This window comes from Perognathus longimembris, chromosome 24 (genome assembly GCF_023159225.1).
Source record: "Perognathus longimembris pacificus isolate PPM17 chromosome 24, ASM2315922v1, whole genome shotgun sequence".
Taxonomy (NCBI): domain Eukaryota; kingdom Metazoa; phylum Chordata; class Mammalia; order Rodentia; family Heteromyidae; genus Perognathus; species Perognathus longimembris.
In genome coordinates this window covers 28731420-28758023 of record NC_063184.1, presented here as the reverse complement: position 1 = coordinate 28758023, position 26604 = coordinate 28731420, and the positions used below count along the sequence as shown (strand labels likewise).

Below are 26604 nucleotides of genomic sequence, written 5' to 3'. Positions count from 1 at the left end.
TCTGAACCCAGGAAAACTCCAGGGCCCAAAATTTGTGTTTTATAGAGAAACCATGCACTAATCCTACGATAGACAGAAGTCTATAGGACTCAAAATGGTGGCACACAGGAGTAATAGTACTAAAAAGAAACATTAATGTTCATTGAGTTCTTACTGTACTCGATACTGTGTTTCATTTCTGAATAAAAATTGCTTTTGAAGAAATAGAGAAGATGAAGGAGGAAATTCAGGAAATCAGCACCCATAAGGATTGCGGAGGTATTGGTCTAAGGATGCATAGTTACAGTTACACAGAAGGAACAAACTGAATAGATCTATGCTACAATTTTGAATATAGTTAATAGCAATATATTAGTCTTGAAAATTGCCAAGTAAACATTAAATGTTCTCACAAAAAAGCTAACACAAAGAAATTAATCAGCTATGTAGCTGAACATAACCATTCTATACTATATACATACCTCAAGCACTGTATTGTGCATAATAAATACAATTTTTAATGCTTTGAGGTAGGGTCACACTATGTAGCTCAGGCTAGCCTTGAACTCTCAAACCTCCTGCCCCTGCAGGAGTTCGGGAACTATAGGCTCTGCAGGTCCACCCAGCAAGCTAGGCACCCATGGAAGAGCTGAAATCATGGTCTTGAGGCTGAAAGCATTCTGGAGGCCAAACTCCTTCTACCATTCTCTTCTCTTTGATTGGACCAAGCCCACCCACATTAAGGAGGGTGATCCTCTGAGAGTCAACTAACAAACGCAAATCTAAAGGCATCTACAGATGTTTGACCAAACACCACCGTCTAGCTGAGAGGCTATACCAATGCCACCCTCAGCTGCACATCTATTTTCTTGACTCCGTCTTTCCCCCTGGGACTAGCCCCATCCATTCCCATTCAGAGACCATCAACATTCCCATCTGTTCAGACTTCCTACGCAAAGCCCACATGGGCCCAGCACCTTGCTAGAGCTGGTCACTTACGAGCAATCTTCTCCTCTGTCTTTTCAGAAAGCATTATCTTTACCAGAATTAACTTTGATCGCAGGGCAGGGTTACTTGTGTATCTTTCATTATTATTATTTGCGAGCCCAGGCTCAACAACTTACTGTGCCATTTTCTTTCTCTCTCAGCATCTAACCTAACACATTCCCAAATAAATGTTTAAAAGGGGATGGGTAGAAAGGGAATGGAAACAGCTACAAAAGGAGACAGTTTTACAGGCTCAAGTTAAACAACAGCTTTCTGAAGGAGCAGTGATTCTCTCTAGAATGTAATGCCATATCTCAAGTCTCTGGGACCCCAAAGATGAGGTGGGGAAATGTCCTTAGAGAACTGAAATGTCCTTGGAGACAAAGACATGGTGTCCAGCCAGTCTCAAGGGATATCAGACCAAGAACCAGGAAACACAAGTCCTATTCCTTCAAGAATCCACTAATGCTGCTACCCCCATGACATATGATAGCAAATGGACAAATCCTGCCTGAAGCTCTTCTGCCTACATTACCATGTTTCTACACACGATTAGATGGGTAGAGCTACTTTTGCCTTGTTTACTTTATAGGCAACGAGAGTCTGTGGGTTTAAAATTTTTTTTTTCTACCGTTACATAGCATTCTAGCTTTTATAAGACTTAGAAACTGTAATCCAGGTCTTTTTGACCTCCCAGTTCAGAGCGGGAGGTGCCTTTACCTTCTGACTTTCGTAGGACTGGGACTTCTAAATCTTGGCCATTGCCCATTATTTTAATTGACCTTTTCCTATTTCGTTTTGGATAAGGAGGGCAGCAGGCACAGGACGGGAGTAGCTGGGGAGATGGTGAGCCCTGGGCGTTGGGTTTTATTATGACAGGCAAAGTTCCATGGAAGTGTAGAATCTTTCCTTCTAGTAATAGGAACCTCAGCTTGTTTAGGACCAGCGTTTCAAAGACCACCAGGAATTCTAATCATCCCAGTCAGAAGAGGCTGTTGGAGTCCGTGCACACGGAGACGAGGGCACTCCGGGGACCTACGCGAAGGTCACGCGTGCGGGAGGATGGGGAGAGTTGTCTCGGGAGGAAACAGTCAGGCTGCTGTGAGCTCGGTGACTGTCCCCTCAAGACGCCTGGGAGAAATTTCTATCTCTCGACTCAAATCCAGGACGTAAAGTCCGATTGTTAATACTTGTCACAAGCAAAGCTTGCTGACGGAACTCAAGGCTGTGATGCGTTATGGAAATTACCCAAATAGTATGGTGACACGGTAATGATAGAAGAGATATTTCGAAATGCCACGCTGTTCATGAAATCATTTTGAAATGGAGAGCCCAGACTGCGGCTCTTTGGAGGCCTCCTAAAATCCCTCTGCACATGCTGAGATACTTTTCTCTATTTTGGTGTAAAAATGCCATAGCGATGTTGGTAGGAGCTGCATTGAATTTGCATATTGCTCTGGGTAGGATACGCATTTTAACAATAGTAATTCTTCCAATCCATGAACTTGGGATATCTTTCCATTTATTTGTGTCCTCTTCAGTTTCCTTGATCCATGTTTCACAGTTTTCAGTGTGCATTTTTTTATTTCCTTGATGAAATTTGTTTGCAAGTATTCCGTGCTATTAAATAGGATTCCTTTCTTACTTTTTCTCAACTAGTTTATCTATTGAAATACTATGGTTGGTTTTGTTTTTCTTTTAAGGTTGGCTTTTTATCCTGCAACTTTACTCATTTAAGGTGTATTGGTGGAATTTGGGAGTTTTCTATGTATGAGACCATGATATTTGCAAATAAAGGTAACTTTACCTCTTCCTTTATAATTTGGATTCCTTTTGTTTTCTTAACAGCACTTCCAGTCCTTTGTTGAACAAAACTGGTGAACGTGGGTATCATTATAGAGTGGGTGATAATGGGCTGATGCCAGCTATGGTTGTTTTTTTTTATAAATGGCTTTTACATACAATATCCAACTATGATTTATATAAAATATACTCTGGCACTTTCCTCGAAGAACACTCACAGGTTCACAAGGCTCCATGGTAGAACGTTACAGTCTACTAACAGGAGACGAAAATACCTAATGAGATAAAACCTGGAAAAGTAAGTGGCTAATTGCCACGAGAATGTCTCCCCACTGGTCCCAAGAGACATGTAAGGGATAATGACAAGTGACACCTTGTCCTTACCCACCCCACCCAGCTGCTCTCACATCTTAGCCATTAAGGAACCAAACAGGATGGGCTGGGGATATAGCCTAGTGTCAAGAGTGCCTGCCTCGGATACACGAGGCCCTAGGTTCGATTCCCCAGCACCACATATACAGAAAACAGCCAGAAGCGGCGCTGTGGCTCAAGTGGCAGAGTGCTAGCCTTGAGCGGGAAGAAGCCAGGGACAGTGCTCAGGCCCTGAGTCCAAGGCCCAGGACTGGCCAAAAAAAAAAAAAAAAAAAGGAACCAAACAGGGAAGAACGGAGCCCTGTGCCTTTGAAGAGGGCCATTTAGAGAGCCATGGGCCGTGGCTAATTAAGAAAACCAAGCAACACCCACTGCTGGTGGGTTTCTGATAAAGAGTAAGTAATGAAAGACTTCCTTACAGAGTTGGTATATAGACCACGTGAGCACACACATGTATTTTCATTCAAAGTTAAATGAAAATTTCAATGACTGCCAGACAAGTAGAATCCAGAAGGAAAATTTTAACTGTAGTTGGGGGGGGTACAAAAATGAATTCTATTTTATCCAGAAAAGTAAATACAACTTTATTTATTGTTACTATTGCCTATTTAAAAGTAAGAGAAAGAGTTTGATATCACTTTCTGCTGTTGAAATCAGGTAGAAAATAATACTGTTGAAATAGATATTAAAACCAGAGAAGGAAAAGCAAAATCTTCACCACAAAGGATAAGGGGGTTGCTGTGTATACCCTCCACGAATGGCCCCAAGCTTCCTGGCAGTTAAGAACAAAAGGGGAAAAAAGAGGACAGTGCATTATATAAGGCTGAGGAGAAAGAGCATCCAAATTTTCAAGGTAGAAAAATCTTCGTCCCTGCTAATAAAAAAGCATTCATCACCAGATTAAAGAATAATTGCTTACAGCTGAGCTCTTGTAGGAGTTCCTTGCTGTTTGTACTTCTTAAAGATAGCTAGATAGATGGTTTTATCTTGACTTAAATTTGATTATTCAACTCTTACATATCAGCTGTTAAGAGGTGCACTGGAGATACTACAGTTGTAGCAAATGTATCAGAGTGTGAGCTGTCTTCAAATATGCCCATGTTTGCCACAGATAATGCCAGTCTGCGGTGGCAGGGGATAGAATTGGTGTTCATCTTCTGATCTGCTAAAGGGTAAAAGAAGCTCCCACTGTGTTCAGAAGCCAGTGAGAGCCGGAAGAGAATAATAGCTCCAAAAGAGAGCTTTACTATTTTGTGCCAGTTTGAAGTCTTTAGGAGAGGGCCTTGTAAGTGTGGTTCCTTCTCAATGTCAAAGGTAGGGGAGTGGTTTTTCTCTCCTGTGGGAAGATAGAGAAGAATGTCTGCAAACTTAAAACATTGGCACATAGGAAAAGGCGTCAGAAAAGATCAAGAAGTGGGAGATAAAGTTTATTCCAGGAGACAAAACAAGACAGCAATCAAAGGAGCTGACAGACACTTGTGAAGGACATGGAGAACAACACACACTTTCAAAGAAAGGGTAAACTTCACACAGAAAGGACTGAAAACAGCTCAAAATGCTGTCTTAAAAGCAGCAGTCAAGAGGAGCAACTTTCACAGACCACAAAAACTCCAGAGATCCAAGGAGTTGCTTAGCATTTAAGCAAATATATCTACAATATATGTCATGTATATATTATGAGCGAGCAGGAGAAATTGCATCCACATAACCACTTAAACCCTGCGCCTGTAGCTGCCACGCCAGCTAAAGTGCAGAGGATAAGGTGGTTCATTACAGAAATAAGGAAGAACACGAGAGGGCCGGAGGCGGCTTTGTGGATAGGAAGACCACGGAGCTGGAGCTTCAGTTACTCCATGTGAGGCCATTTTCACCTGGCCACGGGTAGGGGCCAAGTAAGGAGCTTTGCCGCCTTCATTTCCTGGTTCATAAAACAGGGAAACGGTAGAACTATGAAAAGAGTTCAGTGGAATAATGTAAAAATAAGTTTCTAACGTGATGTCTTCCACAAAGATTATCAACGAATAATAGAGAGCAGAAAGAAAGAGGAAGAATAGTAGAGGAGGGAAGGAATATAGGAAACAAGGAGGCAGAGAAGGATGGAAAGGAGAGAGTGGGGAAGGAGGAAGGGAGGGGAGGAAAGAGAAGAGAGAGGGAAGGAGAGAAGGGAGGGAGGAAGGGAGGGAGGGAGGGAGAGAAAGAATTTACATGTATTCAGTCTCATCTTAATTGGAGTTTTCATTTCTTCCCTATTAGGTAATAACTTACCAACTTACTGATCACAAGTTACATCTTCACTTGTTTTCTTTATTCATTATAGCTACATTAACATTGTGAATACATATTTATCTTATCTTTTTATTACCAAGGGAGGAAGGAGGGAAAGGAAGAAAAACAAAAGGGAAGAAAGCGGGGGGATGAAGAAGAAGAAAAGAAAACTTCTTAACAATATGGTCAGATAAATAACATACATGTGAATGCCCATGTTATTATATAGCACTCAGACAAAGCTATGCCCGCTAGAGATTAGTGAATCCGATTCCAATTTTGTAAACAAACCGAAGCTTAAGGGAGTATATTAGTGGATACACTGTCCGTTTCAATCGATCTTTTCTCTAGAAAAGTCTATTCAGATTACTTAATGTGGGGTAGGTTTGGTGAACTATAATCAAGCATGAATAAGAGAAGAGCATTACCTCAGTAGGTACAGATTTCCAAAATTTATTATTTGAAGGTTTTTATTATGTTTTTCTTTGTGTGTGCTCTTTGCTTATATGAAACAACCCAAGAAAATATATAAGGCATTAGGGACATAGAGGATTAGAAATTGGTTGCAAAGTGAAAATCAGAGTACTGGACAGAAATGCTGTGAGCAAATGAAGGAAGCATTAATGTGTGGGCCAGCGGTTTTGCAAGTTAACCCCCAGACCAAAGGCTTCAGTGTCAACTGGTAAAAGTTGGGCAGAATTCTCAGACCACACGTGACCCAGTGAAGCCAGAACTCTGGTGCTAAGTCCAGCACGAAGGAAGGCTGATTAAGTCAAGTTGGGGAACCAGGCACTTAGAAACTCTGAATGTGGATAGAAGAGGAAAAGAAGACATCTGGACACCTTAAACTTTTCCCAGAATCACACAGCGATCTGACTAACTGTCCGCATTCTAGACTGCCTATTAAGTGTCATCTAACACTAGCCATTGACTTCACACACACAGTGGACTCTGACAGCAGCACAACAAAGCTAGAAGTCAATGAGGAGAAATCTGTACAAAGAGAATTAGACATTACAAACCGCATTCTTAATAATTCACTGAGGTGCTCAAACCCACTTGAAAATTATGGAAGAATTTCAAACCCAATGTCAACACAAATCCTACATATTCAACTTGCACAATGTAAATAAAATGACACTTGAGGAAGTGGTCAATTACAATCATCAGTATGTATCCTAGAGAGAGAATCTGAAGTAAAGATCAGTGGATTTGGATTTCAAGCCAAAAGGAAACATACCATTTCCTAAATTTGCCAAAATTCACTCAAGAAGAAATACTGAACCTGAGGTGACTTAGAACTGTAAGATCAAGGGTTCTGAAGGAGACATTCAGCTCAGAAAGAGCATCACTTTGAAATTTATTGGACATACAAATTTTCAGGCCCCCTTTCAGACCTACAGAATCAGAAACTTCAGGTAAGGTTCAGAAACCTTGAGTTTTAACAGGTGCTCCAGGTAATTCTGATGCAGCTAAAACAAGAAAGCCCACAATACAAAGAAAGCTGAAATCATTTCAGTTATTCTTCACCTCAGATTCATGAACAGCATAGATCTCATGTAAAAGAATGGCACATGTTTAAATGAGTAGGTGATACTATTGAACAACGATAGTGATGTCTGTTTGTGTCCACACCTGGCGTGTTTCCATCCTGAACACTTCACGCCACACACACACACACACACACACACACACACACACACACACACACCTTCCCCTCCTATAGGTCTTGTGTCCAGCTAGAGATTTTGATCTTCTGGATGGTATCTCTAGTATATTCTCAACTTCCCCTAATGACAGTCTCAAAAAGCAGACAGGAAGAACACCTAAAAGATAAAGGGTTACAGTTTAGGACTTCTCAGTTGTGTTAGAATTTGCTGAGGCTTGTTTTGGTGATGAGCAGGTATTAGGTTATAACCAAACTCCAGGGATGGCTGCCATTGTCTACCAAATAAACTAATAGCCACCATGATTAAATCAGTCTGCAATTAGTTCATAATGGGTGGACGGGTCCAGGGAAACCGGACACAGTATGGAAAGATAATTCTTATAGAAATGTGGTAAAAGAGATCAAGACGGGGCCATAGCTGGGGGAGAGAGTCAAGTTAAGAAACATGACTGCATTCTTTCCAAGTACTCAATGAAGGAATTCTGTCAACTCTGCTCTTTCTTGTTAAATATTTCCCTGATACTTGGAAAGTATTGAAAGAGTGAGCTTATGATAGTCAGAACGGCTAAAATTAATTAGCATTCTCAATTCTACGTGGCTCAAGAATCCAGTTTTTAGACTTGTAGCATTTCAGCCACTGGAAAGAGAGACGTCTTAGGCACTGTATTCAGCATCTGCTCCTCCTTTCCACTTCGGAATTCCATCTCCCTCCAACCACCACAAACAAACTTTCAGCAGCTTTTGTTCACTGGAGCATACTGTTTTCCATAACTTCAGGTCATGGGAAGGTTGCATAGAAGAGAGAGATTTCTTTTTGTTGTTGCTGTTCTTAATGAATCCTTGTCTTTGTCCAAAGGATTACTCCTGGTCTATTAGAACATTTCATTTTCTTCTGTAATAAATATACCCCAAGGTTATTTTCCCTGGAGAATTAGCTGGGCAGAATGAATCCTTAGTTTCCGTGGCCTGACTTCAATTCTTTTTTTTTTCTTTTACCATGCCCTGCCTGGCAGATCCCTGTAGATGAATGCTGACTAACTTAGTGCCCAATTAGGGATTCTGATGAGTCAATGAGACTCCTCAGACGACACTCGCTGCTGTACAGAACCAGCGAAGGGAGCTGAGTCCTAAGTATCTACCCTAGAAAAAGGGCTCGCCCGCCAAAACAAATGAGGCAGACTTAGACAAGGCACCTTCTAAACACGTCTAGCCCACTCTCCAGATGTTTCTAGGAAAACATCTCCAAAATCAATTCCTTTCTGGATGCATACTTTTGAAACGGGCGTGAAAACAAACCTGAACTCTTCAGGAGGTCTAGTGAGTTGTTCTACTTCATTAAGCAAAGGACTTATTCTGCATTTGTCGTTTCCTCCTATATAAAAAAAAGTCTCATTTTTAATAACACAAGAAATATCTGAATTCGGGCAGTTATCCTTAAAGAAGTCAAGAATTATGTTGAATTATTTTATGTTTTCATTTATTTGTTTATTTATTTTCTAATCATTCAGCTGTTTTACAAAGGTGGCTTAACTCATACGTTGACTTTTAAAAATCTAATCTTTGGAGATAGTTCATGGCAATATATTAAGAATACTTTCATTTACTTACCTTCAGTTTCTTAAAAGGTTTCACATTCATTCTTTTTAAAAAAAAATAATAAGGTTTATTAACCCCTGAGAAGCATCATGTCTGTACTTAACACTTAGCACCTATTTTTTTTTTTTTTTGCCAGTCCTGGGCTTGGACTCAGGGCCTGAGCACTGTCCCTGGCTTCTTCCCGCTCAAGGCTAGCACTCTGCCACTTGAGCCACAGCGCCACTTCTGGCCGTTTTCTGTATATGTGGTGCTGGGGAATCAAACCCAGGACTTCATGTATCCGAGGCAAACACTCTTGCTACTAGGCCATATTCCCAGCCCCACATTCATTCTTATATCTGAATATTACAAGCATCCTGTGAAACAGAGAAAGGGAGGGTTGGTCATTATCATGTTGCTTTGGGTACGGCTTAGGAGGCAAAGTGCCTGCCTAGCAAGCGTGAGCCGAGTTCAAACCCAAGTACTGTTAAAAAAAAAAATCCATTCCATTTCACAGATGAGAAAACTAAAGTTCAGAAACGATAAGGAACATGCTGGGTTCCACACAGCTAGTAGCGTCACAGGGGAAACCTAGTTACAGGGCCCTGATGGTCTGTCACGATACCACATGATGTCTCATCTGAGAATCCGAGCCGAAGACAGGCGTTGCTCAGTACTGTCTCTGTTTCTAAAGGGTTACAGATCACTTAGTGATTAAATTTCAGTCTGGTTGTCCTGGATGGGCCACCAGAAAACACACACACACACACACACACACACACACACACACACATACACACAAATTTTGCATGTTTAAACATATTCATCAGTCAAATATAAGGAATCAAAAGACTTAGAAAAAATTAAAAGAAATATGTCCACCCAACACTACTTCCATTTGTAAAGGAAACAAAACAAACAAAAATAAAACCTCATATATGAATTTATCAACAGTAGAAGAGAAAAATCTTATGCTTGGTAGAAAAGAGACCTAGAAAGACCCTAAAAATTACTTTGTTCCGGCTAACAGAATAAACAGATTCCTTCTCATTTCTTCTCAAATCCCATTTGAAAATGTGGGGGGAAAAATCTTTAATAAGGAATACATCTCTAACATCACAGACAGTGCCTGTAATCCCAGTTACTCAAGAGATGGAAATCAGGAAGATCACAGTTCAAAGCCAGCCTGGGAAGATTCTCTACTATGTTCTGGCTACAGAAAGAAAATGCCACCCAGACCTCTAACGCCTAATGCCGGTAACATTCCCTTCCCCTCCTCGGTTCACAGCTGTAACAACCAAACAGACAATGAGACATGCCAGATGTACTGTTGGGGGTAAAATCACCTCTGAGTGAGAATGATTGCTGTGAACACTTGAACGACGGATCAGAGTTATCACACATGTGGTCTCTTCAGCATTGCTAACCCGTCTTGGATGGGCCTTCTCTGTTGTCTACATTCTGACATGGTACCCTGATCCAGTCCCAGGACTATACACAATTCTTCCCATCTCTTTCCCCAAACCTTGATCCATTCATCCTCAATAGTCACTTTCATCTGAGGGCTTCATTATGAAAATAGAAGCTGCCTGAAAATATCTTCCTCTTTTTTTCTACCATAAAATCTAGCGTTTATGAGTCAACCTTTCCTCTGAGACCACGGAACCTCTCACTACTCAAAGGCAAGGTCAGCTCTTCTATTTGTTCTGCGAAGCCTGTCCTGAGCCTGCTCAAAGCTTAGCTCCTCCCAGAATAGCCCCTTCATGAACATTCGGTTTGCCTCTCTACTCTGAATCTATCCACAAAGTACAAATGTGCTGTGACACCCTCTTTTCTTCTCCTACTTCTTGTATGGCTATTTCCTCCAAAGATCTGTCTCTCCTCACTGTCTGTCCTTGCTCAACTCCCATTTCCATCCACTGCCTAGCTACTCAAGAGACTGAGATCTGAGCATCATGGTTTGAGTCAGTCCAGGAAGACAAATCCACAAGACCCTTAGCTCCAATTAACCAGCAAAAAGCTAGAACAGGAGGCCAAGCTGAAGTGACAGCATTCTACTTGTGAGCAAAAACTTAAAATCCTGAGCTTAAACCCCAAGCATGGACACACACACACACACACACACACACACACACACACACACACACACACACACACCTATCCCATCAGAGTCCTTACTACTCTGACTTAAATTTCTTGCAGCACTTACATTCAACCCCAATGTTTAGCATGTATTTTGGTCAGTTATCCATTGTCTCTCTGCCCACTGGATATTAACTATGAGCAAATGCATTGTTGTTGATTGTTACCCCACTGCCTAGCATATAATAGAGGTTCAATAAAATATGATTCATATAGTCATAAAGCTCTTGGGGGTTGGTCCTTTATTTTTATGAATGTTGCCAAAGGAGAAAAAAATATGGAAGCATTTTGTCAGGAATTTTATTGTGTTTCTATTGTACTGTTCTTCAAATATCTCTAAGATAAACGGGAGAACTTCAGGAAACCAAGCAACGTTCACATTTAACATTGTCCTTTTCAAGACAATTAGATTTTTACAGTGATTCACCTTATGATGCAATTTCCAGAGAAACAAAGATAGAAAAATCAGGTAAGAAAAAGAGATCTATTTATACCTGCCCTGCTTTTTCTTGTAAGAATAGTATAAACCTTTTAAAATGCTAGACATAAACATGTTTAAAAAAAAAAAAAGCTAGCCAAGTACTAATAGCTCACACCTATAATCCTAGCTACTCAAGCAACTAAAATTTGAGGATTGTGGTTTGAAGCCAGCCCAGGCAGAAAAATCTGTGACACTCTTACCTCCGATTAACCACAAAAAGCCAGAAGTGGAGCTCTAGCGGTAGAATGAATGCTCTCCTTGAGCACAAAATCTCAGGCCCAGAGTTCAAGCTAGGAGGAGAAGCGAGGAGGGGGCGGAGGAGGAGGGGGAGGAGGGGGAGGAGAAGGGGGAGGAGGAGGAGGGGGAGGAGGGGGAGGAGAAGGGGGAGGAGGAGGAGGGGGAGGAGGGGGGAGGAGGGGGAGGAGGAGGGGGAGGAGGAGGAGGAGGAGGAGGAGGAGGAGGAGGAGGAGGAGGAGGAGGAGGATTGTGTTGGAAATGAATTTAATACAAATGACAAATTCTCCAGAAAACAACCCAGTCCAACTCTGGAAACATCTCATCCTAAAGGAGGCAGTACAGCTACTCACCCTTTCAGCTTCTACCCATAGTATATTTTTTTCCATCACCAAACCCAAATAAGTAGCAAAGAAAACTATAGTGAAGCAAGTCTTTAAGAAATCCAGGGGACAGAGAATGAATGCATTCTAGACTCCAGAGGGACGGGTACAGAGGTATTTGGATGGCCAAGTCTGACGAGACTCTGCTAGTGAGGTGAGTCAGATTCTTATGAAATGATGAGAATGTCTTCTGAGAAGGAACTGGGCAGGAATTCTGGCCAGAATCTAGACTATGGGAAGTGACTCCCAGGCCAGGAGAGAGTGAGACGAGATAGCACTGCAATCAACTTGTCAAGTATATTTCTTTAGCTACGCTTGGGCAGCCACGTCCCAGTAGAACTCCTCCTACCCTAAACAATCAGGATGGACTGCAGGATTTTAATCTGCAGCAGTGATAGAGAGATAAGACAATCAGAAGTTCCTGCTGATTAAAGCTAAGAAAGGAAAGGGGGAAAAAAGGAATGTTCTCACAAGATTCTGGGATGGAAGTGTACACAAGCAAGTCATTATGGTTTCAGTGTTAAGGGCCCCCCTCAAAGCTCACATGTGGTACTGGTAACATCCAAGGTAATAGTATTAGGGAGTGGGGGCCTTTGAAGAAGTAATTAAATCAAGAGGACAGACCTCCTTTAACAGGATTAGTGTCCTTACAAAGAGGCCCCAGGGAGCTTGCTGGCCCCTTCCAGGGTTGGAGAATGCCAAGGGAAGGCAGGAAGCGGGGTCTCTGGCTTCCCAGAAGCAAATTTCTGTTGTTCCTAAGCCACTGCATTTATAGTGTTGTGTCACCGCAGCCTGGGGGGATTACAACACAGGCTGCTCCGCGGAGGATCTGCTACGGTAAAGATCTGGCTCCGGATGAAGACAGACAGGGGCTGAGCGCCATGTCTCCTACCAACTCTTACGTTAGCGCCCACAATTATTAAGGACAGAGAAAACAATAATATTCTGGGGGAAAAAACACACCACCATCACCAGAACATCTCCAAGGAACAAAGTAGACAAGAAGCTTTCTGTTGTGTTTTCTTTTCTTTTTTTTTTTTTTTAAAAAAAAAGGTCTAAACCTTAGCCAGCCCTCTTCCTTGGACAGAGCTCAAGGCACGATTTAGTTTACATCTCAGGTAAAGGGCAATCACCAAGTACAGAATGAGCAAGCTCTCCCTGCAATGACTAACACGCCTTATATCACCAACATGACAAGTCGTAACACGTAGCCACTTCCTCCAGATTCACCTCTGTCGGCATTTCCCCATATTCAACCTCAGAAAGCTTTTAGGAACTCCAACACGTTGGTGGGAAACACCAACCTATAAGATATAATGCAGACATGATTAGAAGGAGACCAAAAAAATATTAGGTGCTTCAAGAAAAAATCAAGATGGAATACATCTGCTTATTTGGGAAGACGTAAACGTAGAACACAATCACAAATAAACTTGGGAAATGATCTTATATTTGAGAGATAGAAAATGAAATACTCGGGGGATGTAGATCATGATGTCTGTAAACTTACTTTAAAATGTTTCCATAGAAATATATGTGTCTACAAAGAGGAAAGAAATATATACGCTTATGAAGCAAACCGTGGACACTTTTTAAAAATCACGTGGGCCCTCATGCAGGGTACGAGACATCGAATGCAGCAGCGCTTTGGAAACTGGAGTGTTACAGCCCCGGAACAATAGCTACACCTGGAAAAGGGCAGTTAAGCCACAAACAGCAAGGGAATGTGCTGCTAGAGGCTGGATGATGATTCCGCTCAACTTCCTATGTTGAAGTCTGAAATGGCACTACCTCAGAATTGGTCTGCATTTTCTCCGAAGCGTTGAGAAATTTTAGACTCGAGAAAAGAATTTTCACATGGTATATACTTTGGGGAGGGGGGGTCGGTGTGTGAGCGTGGAGGTGTGAGTATTATCACCCCATTTCCAGTATTCTGCTCAATAAAAACAGAGGTTTCTGGCTATTTTAGAGTATTTGTACAGTCTACTCTTATAATTGCACTGTATTGCTATTACACAAAATGCATATATGTAAGCTGGGCATCTGTATTGCTAGCTATTCAGGAAGCTGGGATCTGAGGGTCACAGTTCGAAGCCAGCCCTGGCAGGAAAGTCCATGAGAATCTTAGCTCATGGAGAGTGGAACTGTGGCTCAAGTGGTAGAGTGCTGGCCTTGAGCAAAAAAGTCAGGGATCGGCCTATGTTTGAGTTCAAGTCCCAGGACCAGCACCCCCCAAAAAAGAGGTACAATGTATGAGAGAAAGAGAGAATATGTATCCAATATGACTGATGTCCTTATAAGAAGAACTTAGGACACAGGCTGCACAGGACAGAAACATGCACCCACAGAGGAAAGACCACGTAGGGCACAGTGAGAAACGAATCTGCAAATGCCCAAGAAAGACCTCAGAATAAACCAAGTTGCTGACACCTTAGATATTCCAACTTGCAGGATTGTAAACATTGACATTCTAGTGCATAAGCAGCATATTCTGTGGTGTTTTGTTATAGCAGTGCTAGCAAGCTCATACAGATGTCTCCCCGGACAGATTTCACAACAGAATGCTGGGAGCAATGGCCCTTTTAGTAAGGTCAAGCTCACATCTTCCAGCTGGCAAGGAGGGATAAAACAAACACGCGGGCATAATAACGGTGCTTTTTAGAAATGGCACAGCAAGAAGAAAATTCCAAAATCCTGGTTCCAAATTCTTTATAGCAGAAAGCCCATCTGTTTCACAACTGTGGCCTTAAAGCTTCAGTTGACAACAGTGTAAAGAGCTAGGAAGGCTTTGCTCCACAACACACTGCACCATGCATTAGATTTAACCCATCATAGGCATTCGGAATTACAAGTCTCAATTGTTCTCTAACTTAGATAAAGTCATGAAAGGGGAATTTTGATTAGTAGACACCGGGCATGAATTTAATCAGTTCATGTACAGAAATCCCAGACTGAACTCCATTAATACCTGCAGTTAATAACTGCCAATAAAAAGAGAATTCACAGAAAGCAGTTGAAATCGTCTTCAACACTCAGAATTAGAAATGAGGAAAGGGCTTTGCTTCAAGTCTTGCTACCTTACTCTGCCTCCCCATAAAAAACGTAAGTTATCATTATCTCCCAATAAATTCCCCTTAACGAGAGTAATCAAGAAGTCTCAAAAAGCCCGACACACATACTAATTGTAGATGGTGTTGATTTGCCTTCTACAAATGACAAACATAAACTTAGCAAAAAGATTTATCGTCGCTACTAAGCAATGCTGCCGCGCGTCTTCGTGTGCTGTTTCTAATTACTAAGTTATCCCGCGAGTGGGTGAAGCAGACAAGACTTGCCTGCAGGCGAGGCCTGACATCCCGAACAAGGCGACTCCCCAGCGTCTCCCTTCAGCCCGCTGACCTCTCGTGACCACCATTCATTCCTCAAGCTCTGTCCTCCCTGCCCCCCCTCACACACACACACACACTCTCTCTCTCTCTCTCTCTCTCTCTCTCTCTCTCTCTCTCTCTCTCTCTCTCTCTCTCTCTCTCTCTCCAGCCCTGGCTCCACCTCTGATGTCTCTCTGTAATTGTTGCTCCCCTCACGGAAAGCTTGGCACAGCTTGCTGGGTTCTTTGCCCTTTTCTTTTCCACACTGTGTCTACCTCGTGGCTTCGGTTCCAGTGAGCAGGCTCTCACATGTACAGCCCCGGGCCCTTCCCCAGGTCGGTAGCTCCCTGTGCCCTCGGCTATCAGCCCTCTCCCTTGGAATGTCTTCACATTCCGTTCCTTACCCATAAACCCCTTGTGCCTTCCAAACACTGCTCTCCTTACAACGACCCTGGAGGACCCCAGCATCTGTGTTCCTCTCCGGAGAACTTGTGAGTCCCTAGTGTCTTTTATACTACTATAAAAGAGTCTGAAATAAATGATCCACAAAGATCTACATATATGCATAGGTATTATATGTAATATATAATACCATCTATCGTATAAAACCCTTTACAGAAAAAATGTCCCTAGCTTCCTGTAGATAGTTTTGCCCTAACACTGAGCTTTTTGTTCTCAAACATTATACATTCCTCTCTCTCTCTCTCTCTCTCTCTCTCTCTCTCTCTCTCTCTCTCTCTCTCTCTCTTTCTCTCTCTCTCATACACACACACACATCAAACTCTGGGGTTTGTAGACTAGAATCATGGTTGGTTGGTTGGTTTTGCTGGCAGTGGGATTTGAACTCGAGGCCTCATTCGTGCTTGCTAGGCAGATACTGTATCACTTGAGCCACTCCATCATCCCCTCTTGCGCTGGTTATTTCTGAGATAATGTCGCACTTATGCCTGCAATGACTGCAGTCCTCCAGGCGTGCGTCACTATGCCCGCACGTTAGGCTTTCTCTCGAGCTAGAAGGCAGATACATGCCGCCGCTCCCAACCGCTGACTGAGATGGAGTCTCCTGAACTTTATTTTTGCCCAAGTTGACTTTGAACCATTTTTCCTCAATCTCTGCTTCCCTAGTAGCTAAGATGACAAGTTTGAGCACCTGCACCCAGCTATATTACTCATTGCTTTAAATCTATACCCAGTACAGCACTCGATGTAGCGTAGTTACTTAATACAGTTGAGCTGTCCTGAGCACCCTCTACCTTTTGACTACCCACTTCCTTCTGCCCCACAACCACCACTAAATTCTTACATCACATGTGAAAATAGTTGCGAAACTTAGTTAAGCCCTCAGTGATGGTTCAGGATTTCACCATGTGACTTGCTCTAGCCAATGGGATACTAGCAAAGATAGACAAGGGCAAACTCTTACGTACTTGAATGCTAGGACTTGCTCCTTCTTGCTGCACTTGGAACCCTAATGACACCAGGTGAATGTGCCCATGACACCCGAGGGATGATGAAAGACACACGGCCCTCTTGTCCCTTACCTCCATGAGCCAGATACACAAGGGAGGCCATCGGATGTCAGAAAACTGCAGACACGTGGGGAAATCCATCTAGCCCATGACCCGACCCACAGATCCGGAGCTATAAACCTCTCATTTGAAGCCAATGTGCTGCCCAGAGGAGGAGAAAGGCAAGCTAATCACTACTTTGGTCTTCTTCATTAAGACCTTTAGGATTTGTGCCTTCGACTTTACCCCAAACCACCAAAGCAGTGTCCATTGCCACATGGATCGCACTTGCCTGGTCGCTACTAAAACACACCCCAACCCGTCTTCTTGCCTCTGGTTTCTATTTAGATGTGTAACACACTTCTGCCAACTTTTCATTCCCCATAGCCTGATCAATGATGAATAATGATCATTTCCTGGTGAAAAAAAATATACCCTACATACATACGACGTAGCCAAAAATACACACTTTGACCTTAAACCTCCTAAGTCTCCTGAGCGATGAGTCATAGAATCGTAAGGAACAGATAATGCAATCTCCTCGCCCTCGCGTACCTGTGAGGAAACCGGCTTGTGTGGGCCAAATATCTTGCCCAAGACCACAGAGACATACTTAATAGCAACAGTGAGCCGGAATGCCAACACCCTAATTTCTAGGGTACTTCTCTTTACAACCGCACAACGCTGTCAACACTCCGGCCCTGTGATTGAACGGACTCAAGCATGCACTGGGAGGGCAAATCCTCCATCACTCTAAGAACTACCCGCCAAGCACTGCGTTCATTTGGAATGGCGCCTTGCCACCACGACCACGTCACCCCCAATACCTCCTGAGGTGCATCTTCAGTCTCACCTCCAAATTCTATCAAGGGTCGTCACCCCACGCTTGAGCTTCCCATAGCTAAGGAAAGTCCGTCATTTATTCTCTGAAGAGAGCACCTTCCCACTGGTAGATGTCACCTTTAGGGGAGGCACCTCCCCATCACCTCCGTCCGCAACAGGCCCAGGGCTGAAGCTTCCTCCAGGAAGTGCCAGCTCACCCAGTATCCCCAGAAAACACTGGGGGGCTCTGTTCCCTTCTTGCACTTCAAGCCTGAATTGGGGAGTGAGCCGTAGTGAAATGAATGGACTCGCAAATCTGGATCAAGAAACTTAAATTCCTCAGAACAGTTGCCTCCAGAAAGCAAGAAAAAGTTTGGTTTTTGAGTGCGGTCTTGAGTACCTCGTACTCTTCAGCAATTAGTGTTCACGGAATCAATATTAGAGGACACCTAGAGAAGGCATTGTAAGTAGCATTACAGGAATAGGCCGCTTAGGGAGGCGTGTGAACCAGAAGTCAAGTGTGAGCAGGACAGTTTCCTCTAGACGCCGAAAATCTACAAATCTCAGCCCAGTTCACCTTCCAGGGAAAGAAAGAACCTCGAGAAGTGAAGCCGAAAACAGACAGCCAGGAGGGAGGTGGTGGTTCACGCCTGTAATCTAGCTACTCAAGAGGCTGAGATCTGAGGATTAAGGGTCAAGCCTACCCAGGCAGGAAAGTCTACGAGACTCTTAATCTCCAACTAACCACCAAAAAGCCAAAAGTAGAGCTATAATGCCAGTCTTGAGCAAAAAAAAAAAAAAAAATGCTAAGAGAGAGCACCAAGACAGAGCTCATGCCCTAATACACAGAATGGGAAGAAAGGAGGGAGGGAGGGAGGGAGGGAAGGAGGGAGGGAAGGAAGGAGGGATGGAGGGAGGAAGGGAGGAAGGAAGGAAGGAGGAAGGAAGGAAGGAAGGAAGGAAGGAAGGAAGGAAGGAAGGAAAAGGGAGGCAGGGAGGAGGGGGAAAGAGGAACAAATGGAGGAAGATGCACTTAGTCAAATGTATTCATTACACGCTCTTGGAAGTACAAAGCAGGGAAATCAAAGTGGGGTGAGACTATTAAGTCTTAGCTATGAGGGAAGGGATCACTAGAGGTTGAAATTAACTTGACCAAAAACTGGTTTGAGTTCTACTGAGCTATTTTCCCCAAAGTAAATCCCCCACTGCTAGGAATGGGACATTATTCTCACTTAGGATGAGGCCACCTCAATTTCTTACAAAATGGGTCTAGGCTGATGATTCATATATAACACATATTTTTATTTGAAGATCTCACTCAGAAGCATCAGTAAACTCATTTTATGAACAAACATAGAGGGCAGATCAACATAGGAAGGTGAGTTTCATCTTGATGTCAAGAAGAATTTTTTAGTATGGCAAAATATACATAATATGAAGTTGCCACTTAACCCTTGTGAAGTGCACAATTCGTGGCCACAAATTGTTCCAAGCTTACCCCATCTAGCCCCAGAACCTTTTCATCATTCCACATGAAAACTCTTAAATATAGTAAACAAAATGCCCTCATTTTCCAGATTCCTGATAATCAGAATTCAACCTCTGTCTCTATGAATTTGGATATTCTATTTCTCTGTAGGAAGTAATATTGTGGAATTATCAGAGTTTTGGACTAAAACTCAAAATGGAGTCACTCATGCTAAAGTTTATGTTCCCCTAAGTTGATCCTAAGCTGTTTATCTGACATTCTAAAACATAAGGATTAATTTAAAGAAAATCAGATTTCCAAATAGGATGGCTTAATTGGTATGACAATGAAATTCCTTCTATCCTCTTCACACACACACACACACACACACACACACACACACGCACACAGATAAACGGTAACATGAAGTGCCCTAAGTTAGCCAATCAGTTTTTTTGTTTGTTTTTCTGCTCCCTGTCCCAGCCTTATAAGTAACTGAAATGATCAATCCACTCTCCACTCTGTTTCTGTTTCCTTCAAACCAACCTCTTCTGCTCAGCCTACAGGAACATTTATTCTACTTTGTGGAACAAAAAATTACTTCATTCTAGAATCAGAAACAAAGCCAATTAAGATCTGCAAACTAAACTGTTGTGATTACTGTCCTTTGAGAACATAACATGTGTAGTTACGTCTGGCTCATTTTATGTTGTGTCCAAAGTTTTCCCACGTTATAGTGCATCTCAGAATTTCATTTTTTACCCCCTTAGTACTGGGTATCCAACTCAGGACTTTGTGCATGCTAGGCAAGCGCTCTAGCATGGAACTGCATCTCCAGTATAACTAGGATTGCCGATCCTAAAACATCACTTGCTCACAGATGTTGTAATACCTTCTGTTCCTACCAACCACACAGAGTACCAGTGATATTTTCTGCTGCCGTTTTTGCTTATGTAAAAGCCATCTTAACGGATATGAAGGAAGAACTTATCATCTACCCTGCACCAACCACAGCCCCAAGAGGTAGGGGGCCAATGGGTGCATTCTAACAAAGAGTGGACAAATGGACAGGGCGCATGGACAGACAGACACCCTCCACTGGGAGGGCGTGGCCTGTACAAATGTGTCTCCCAAGGAAAGAAGGCGCTGAAACCCTGCAGGACTCGCACACCGACTTGTGAACGGCTTCTTCTGGGAGAAGGCAGGAACGTTTTTTTTCTTTCTAGAAAACCTTGCCATCTTGCTAAGCCACGTGCCCAAAGGGTCCCTTTTTTTTTCAAGTGCAAACTGAGACGGTTGTGAAAGGCATTGGTGATTCTGACAGGTTAACTCTCCCTCTGAGGACACGGTACCTGAATTCCTTCCCACGGGGCCTTGATCTTTTGGCCAAGTGGTCCCTCCACGCACTGCCCCGTGGGGTCTCTTGGGACTCCCCTGGAGTCTGGGGTCTGTGACTGACAGAACTGAGGCCAGTGTTGGGTATCCAAGCAGGCCAGGCGTGAAGAGCCCCAATTACAGCCATGCCCTTTACCCTCCCCCCTCCCATGCCCTTTACCCTCCCTCCTCCTTCCCACCTCCCACACAGCTACCACCAGGACCAAGAAGCAGAGCCCCGCCCCCGGACCCCAGGGGTTTGCTCCCAAATCTAATTTCTAGAAGCACCCACCGCTCATTTTTTTTTTTCTTTCCAAGCCTGGAACTTTCCACAGACACTCTTTCTTGGCTCTGGGTTAGAGATAGATTTTGGTGCCGGTCCTGGATGGGGGACTTGAACCCAGGGCCCTGGGTGTTATCCGTGCGCTCTTTTGCTCAAGGTTGGTGCTGCACCGCTTGAACCACAGCTGCGCTTCTGGGCTGGTTGTTGCTGTTCTTGTTGGGGGGGGGGGGATTGGAAATAAGCGTCTGGCAGACCTGCCGTCCACACCGGCTCTGAGCCTTGATCCCGGGATCTCAGCCTCAGGGAGTAGCTGGGATTGCAGGCGTGAGCCACCACCAGGTGCCACCCCAGCTGGGAAATACACATTCCTGGGGAGTGAGGGGGTGGAGGGGGGGAGGGCTCGGGTCCCCTGACATTCTTGGGGGGAGGGGGTGGAGGGGAGGGGGACGCTCGGTCCCCTGCCCCGCCACCCCCCGTGGGTCTCCAGAAGCCCCAGGAGGACGCAGCGCCACCCCGGTTCCTGCCCGTCCCCGGGGCTCCCTTGGCAAATCAACCCCGGGTCCCAGGCTGGCTGGCCGGCCGGCGGCCCCCCCCCACCCCGTTCCCCCCACCCACACCCCCCCCCCCCGCCCCAGGCCCTCCCGAGCCCGCCTCTCCTCGGGACCCACCCCCAGCTCCACTTCAGGAAGGAAACAGTTAAGGCCTGGGGCCCCCGGGGGCCCGGAGGGGGCGGCCGCCCGCCCGCCCCGCGCCCCGCGCCCCGCGCTCTTTAGCAGCCGCGGCCCCCCGAGGACGGAAGGCATCCGAGATCGGATCGCAGGCGGCGGCGGCGGCGGCGGGGACCCGGCCGCGGTCCCGGGAGGAGCGCGTGGGGTACGGGGGGGGGGCGAGGCCGGGGCGGGAGGCGGTTCCTCCCGCGCTGGCTTTTTTCTTGGCGAGCCCTCCTCGCCCTCCGCGCCCGTCCGCCCGCCGCCCGGGACACTCAGCGCGCGCCGGGGACGACTGAGAGGAGGAGAGGCTCCATCCGCCCCGCCGCTGGCCCGCCCGAGGCTGGGGGGCTCGGCGAGACCCCCCACCCCACCCCGCGCGCCCACCCAGGCAGGCCGCGCCCGGCCGCGGGGACCCCGGGGATCCCGGGGACCGCGCCCGCCCAGCCTCCGCGCCCCGGCGCCCGCCTGCGCTCGCCCGGCCCGCCGGCTCCACGGTGGGTGCCAGCCTTTCCTCCCCCCCCGGGGAGGCGGGGTGGGGAGGGCCGGGGTGGGACGGAGCTCGGGGGGAGCCCTCGGGGTGCGTCCTGCCGCCACCTGCCCCGGGCCTGCGCCGAGGAGGGGGGCGCCGGAGCCGAGCGCTCGCCCGGGCCCCGCGCGCGCGCACCCAGGGGCCGGAATCCGCCTTCCACCCCCCCCCCCCCGGTGGAGAGGGGACGCGGGTCGGGGGGGGAGCGGGGCGAGATCTCGGGGTGTCCCGCTTCCCACCCCCCACCCCACCCCGGCGTCCACGCAGGGTCGCCAGCTCCCAAGGTCCCCCTGGAAAAGTTGGCTCCACAACTTTCCCTCGCCCGCCTCCCGAGTGTGCCCGGGGCGGCCCGGGGCACGTGGAGTGTGGGAACTGATGTCTGGGGTGGGGTGGGGGGGGGGGAAGAAAAGCCCCTGGGTGGGTAGCTGTGGAGGGGGGTGCTGCCTGGGGGAAAGGCTGAGCGGGTTTTTTGTGCTGCTCATTCTTTTAAAGGGCACTTTTGGTTGACTTTCAGATTGGGGGGGCGGGGGGACCCCAAACGATCTGCTAACTCCACCAGAGAGCAGGAGCCAAGGGTTCGGTCCTCACCTGGAGAGCAGAGCCATGGACTTGGTCCAAGAGTTCTGGACTGTTCTCCAAGCCCCCTGCGCTCAGGATCTCCGGGGGGGGGGGGGCGCTGACAAGGAGCCTTGCTCCAGGGGGCCTGGACTCCACACTTTTGAAGGCAAATAGTCCCCCCCCCCCCCCCGTCCCTAGTGGTTTTAACTAACTGAGAAACACCTTTGGCCGTGGGTTGGTGTAAATTGCCTGCTCCCATCTGCCCGCCGTGTGGTAAGTTTGGAATTTCTTAACTGTGGATGGCAGGTGAACTGCTTTTAAAGGGTTGAAGAGGATTCCATCCCGCCCCCCTAAAAATAGCCCCCGCTCCTCCTCAGCAGCCTCTTGGACCCCCCCCTAAAAGGAAGAGTGCTGAATCTACACACATCTCCTCCACCGCGCCTGAGCTGGTTCCCAGAGCTGTGGGTGACCCCGAGTGTGTGACACGCCCACCCTTGAAGGGCCAGGCGCAGAGTGGGGTCTTCCACCTGGTTTTGCGTGTGTCACATGGTGCCCACATGTCTTTGCCAAATGTCCCTGAGAGTCGCGGCTGGGTGTGTGTGTGTGTATGGAGAGGGTTTCAGTCTTGGTGTCACTGTTGGGAGGAATGTGGTTTTCATAACAGTTGTTGGCTGACGCCATGGTAAGAGCCCAGGGCCTGCTAGGAACCGGCATGCTCCAGTTCAGAGTGTCCCCCCCCCCACCCCACCCCACCCCGGGACTTTTGATGAGTAGTGGGATCCCCTTGTAACCCCCAGGGACCTTCCTGACACCCAAAGCCCTCCCTGCTGGCTCCAAGGGGACCGCTTCTGAAGAAGGCCTCCATCTCTCATTTTGAAGAAAACAGTTACTGAATATTTTGTCCCAGTTGGGAAACTGGACATTGTCAGTCACTGAAAGGCGCAAGATATTTTAGAACTTCTTCTTCTCTCTCACCCTCTGTGCGTCCCAAAAGAGGATGACAGAGCTTTGTTCTTGAAGCCCTGGCCTCTGCTTTGGGAAGCAAATGGCGACATTTGGTGGGTTTATTGTTATTTGGTCAGATACTCCAGCACGTAAGAGGCAAGATAACAGTGAAAACTTTATAATTAAGGCTTGACATAGCTGGCAGATACACAACACACACTGGCTTTGAAATGTGGATACTCTGTCATGACTTAGTGTGCATCAAGTCTTATACTGCAACAGGAAGCCATTAGAATGGTCACTTCTTGGCTATAAAATCTTGCTGTAGATAGTTAACTTTTCCGAGACTCAGTTTCTACCTACAGATGTAAAACTCAAGTCAGATAATATAATATATGTATGTATGTACCATACGTATATGTGTGCCCAGCAAGTATGAGGTCTTGAGTTCAAATCTTGCTACCATCTTTGAGCCTGAGGTACTGCTTAGCCTTCCTGAATCTGTTTGTGGAAATATTTATCAACTTTGTGGGCTCATTGCGTGAACCAGAAGGTAACACACACATAAAATAGCATGGTGCCTGACGCAGAATCACGTGGTGATGGCAGGTGTGTTCACAAGATAGCTTAGGGACAGGGAAAACAAAAACAGCATGACCAGGTTGGGAAAGCCTTTTACTCTCATTTCCCTGATTGGCAAATATCATGATGCTAATTACTGCCAGTAACTCCCAGCAAAAGCTGCAGAGTTTGCCCATTAGCATTAGGTTTGCAAAATGAGTATTTTTTTTCTGCATTGATTACATCCTTATTTTCAGTACGTAGGGGGTTACACCAGATCCTTGGGGATTGCTACCACTTGAGCAACGCCCTTAGCCAGGCTGTAACATTTTGTTTTGGGCAACTCTGGAATACAGATGGAACTCCAGGCCTTGCGTATGCAGGAAAAGCGCTCTCCGCCATTATGTTATCTCCGATTTATGATACAAAGATCAGTAAACCTGTTCATGGTGTTTGTGGCATGCTAGTTTTACACCAACATTTGTAGCATTTCAGAGGGCTGCCTTGCTGCAGTCTACTCTAGATTTAATATTTACATATGGGAAAAAATGCACGTTGAATATCATGTTTTTAATTAGTGAATTGGATCCTTTTATGCCTCAGTAATCTGCAGGTCATACTCCAGATATTACTTTTCTTTCGGAGACAGAGGCAGAGAGAGAGACAGAGAGAGAGAGAGGGGGAGAGAGAGAGAGAGAGAGAGAGATCTTGCTCTAATAGATGTTTGATCTCTTTCTTTTGGCTTCTTTTTCTTTGGGCTTGGGTTTAGAATTGGAGTTTTTGAGACAGAATCTTGCTATGTAGCCCAGGCTGGCATGAACCTAGAGATCCTCCTGCCTCAGCCTCCCAAGTGCTGGTATTATACACCATTCTTTTCTAGTTTTGTTCTGCCTTCAAGTTACCTGATATTGATACATCTTATCTCATGGCCCAACATAGCCCGCATTTGAATGAAAGCAGTAAATGATTGTTAACTGCAATCTTTTTGGCAGCCAAATTTTGTAACAAAAAACCAATTTTCCTCCTATTTCTAGGTGAATTAAAAAAAAAAAAACCAAGGAGGTCTAAAAGCCACAGTAAACCAGTTCTTCAGATCCCCATCAAGATGGAAACCTTTTGCCTCAGGGCTTCCTTTTGGCTGGCCCTGGTTGGATGTGTAATGGGAGATAATCCCGAGAGATACAGCAGCAATCTAAGCACTTACCTGGAGGACAGCACCAGTTTTCATGGAACAGAGGGCTACTTCCCGGTCACCACACATCCGCCCACAAATTTGGCTCTACCCAGCAATGGCTCAATGCACAACTACTGCCCACAGCAGACTAAAATTACTCTAGCTTTCAAATACATTAACACAGTGATATCGTGTACCATTTTCATCGTGGGAATGGTGGGGAACGCAACGCTCCTCAGGATCATTTATCAGAACAAGTGCATGAGGAACGGACCCAACGCGCTCATCGCCAGCCTGGCCCTCGGAGACCTCATCTACGTGGTCATCGATCTCCCTATCAATGTATTTAAGGTAGGAAATAACGGCCCATGTGTTTGCAGATCTGAATACGGCTGTGATTGATTCCACAGTAAGAAATTCTGCTGTGTTTTTTACCAAGTTGTTTCTTCCATCTTTGAAGTCCGTGCCTCATCAAGATTTTGTTTTTGTTTGTTTGTTGGTTTGTTGTTTTTTTGCCAGGCCTGGTGCTTGAACTCAGGGCCTGAGCACTGTCCCTTTTTTTGCTCATGGCTAGCACTCTACCACTTGAACCACAGCGCCGCTTCTGGTATGTGGTGCTGAGGAATTGAACCCAGGGCTTCATATATACAAGGCAAGCACTCTACCACTAGACCATATTCCCAGCCCCAAGATTTTGTTTTGTGTAATGCATTTCACTTACCGTGCTACTTAATTGCTAGCAAAGCAGTGTTTCGGGAATGATGCTTCAAAACCATGATACTCGTGAATTGAATTCTTGTTTCAGCACTGGGTGTGTTGGGTAGATAAAGATTTTTTTTTTTTTTTGGCCAGTCCTGGGCCTTGGACTCAGGGCCTGAGCACTGTCCCTGGCTTCTTCCCGCTCAAGGCTAGCACTCTGCCTCTTGAGCCACAGCGCCACTTCTGGCCGTTTTCAGTATATGTGGTGCTGGGGAATCGAACCTAGGGCCTCGTGTATCCGAGGCAGGCACTCTTGCCACTAGGCTATATCCCCAGCCCCTAGATAAAGATTTTTGAGAAAAATCACTGGAGTTTTCTTGAGATTGTGTTTTCAGGTTGAGACCTACTGTGTCCCCCAAATTCCAAACATAAATATACCTTCAGAGTTTCCGGTACCTTTTCCATAGGATGGTGTTCAGGGTTCAGGGTGTACAGCTTGAAATGAGAATGACCTGTTTTATGTTGGTCAGGCAGATCATTGAAGTCAAAGAGTGTGCTGGCTTTTCTCAGTTATCTGGGTGACTTGGAGGTAATGGGGTGCACATGGCAGCAGGCCAGGAGTGACCCCATGCAGTATGACTCGAACCGTGCAGACTAGGCCCGGCTTTGCACGTGTCAACTTCACTGCTTTTAGTTTCTGTGTACTAAGTACTCGCTG

The 26604-nt window shown here is 45.6% G+C and overlaps 1 protein-coding gene across 2 annotated transcripts in view; it reads left to right on the top strand.

Annotated features, from left to right (window-relative positions):
- Window positions 1–21896: 21896 nt before the first annotated feature.
- Ednra (endothelin receptor type A) overlaps window positions 21897–26604 on the top strand; it is a 36794-nt gene continuing 32086 nt past the window's right edge. Inside the window, exons 1-2 of one of the 2 annotated variants that reach the window (XM_048333540.1) lie at window positions 21897–21917; window positions 25048–25538. In XM_048333540.1, the coding sequence (XP_048189497.1) occupies window positions 25119–25538 (420 nt within the window). In that variant the 5' untranslated portion in view covers window positions 21897–21917; window positions 25048–25118. Of the gene's footprint in view, window positions 21918–22761; window positions 22781–25047; window positions 25539–26604 lie in introns of those variants that run through there. The other variant, XM_048333541.1, reaches the window with a different exon arrangement.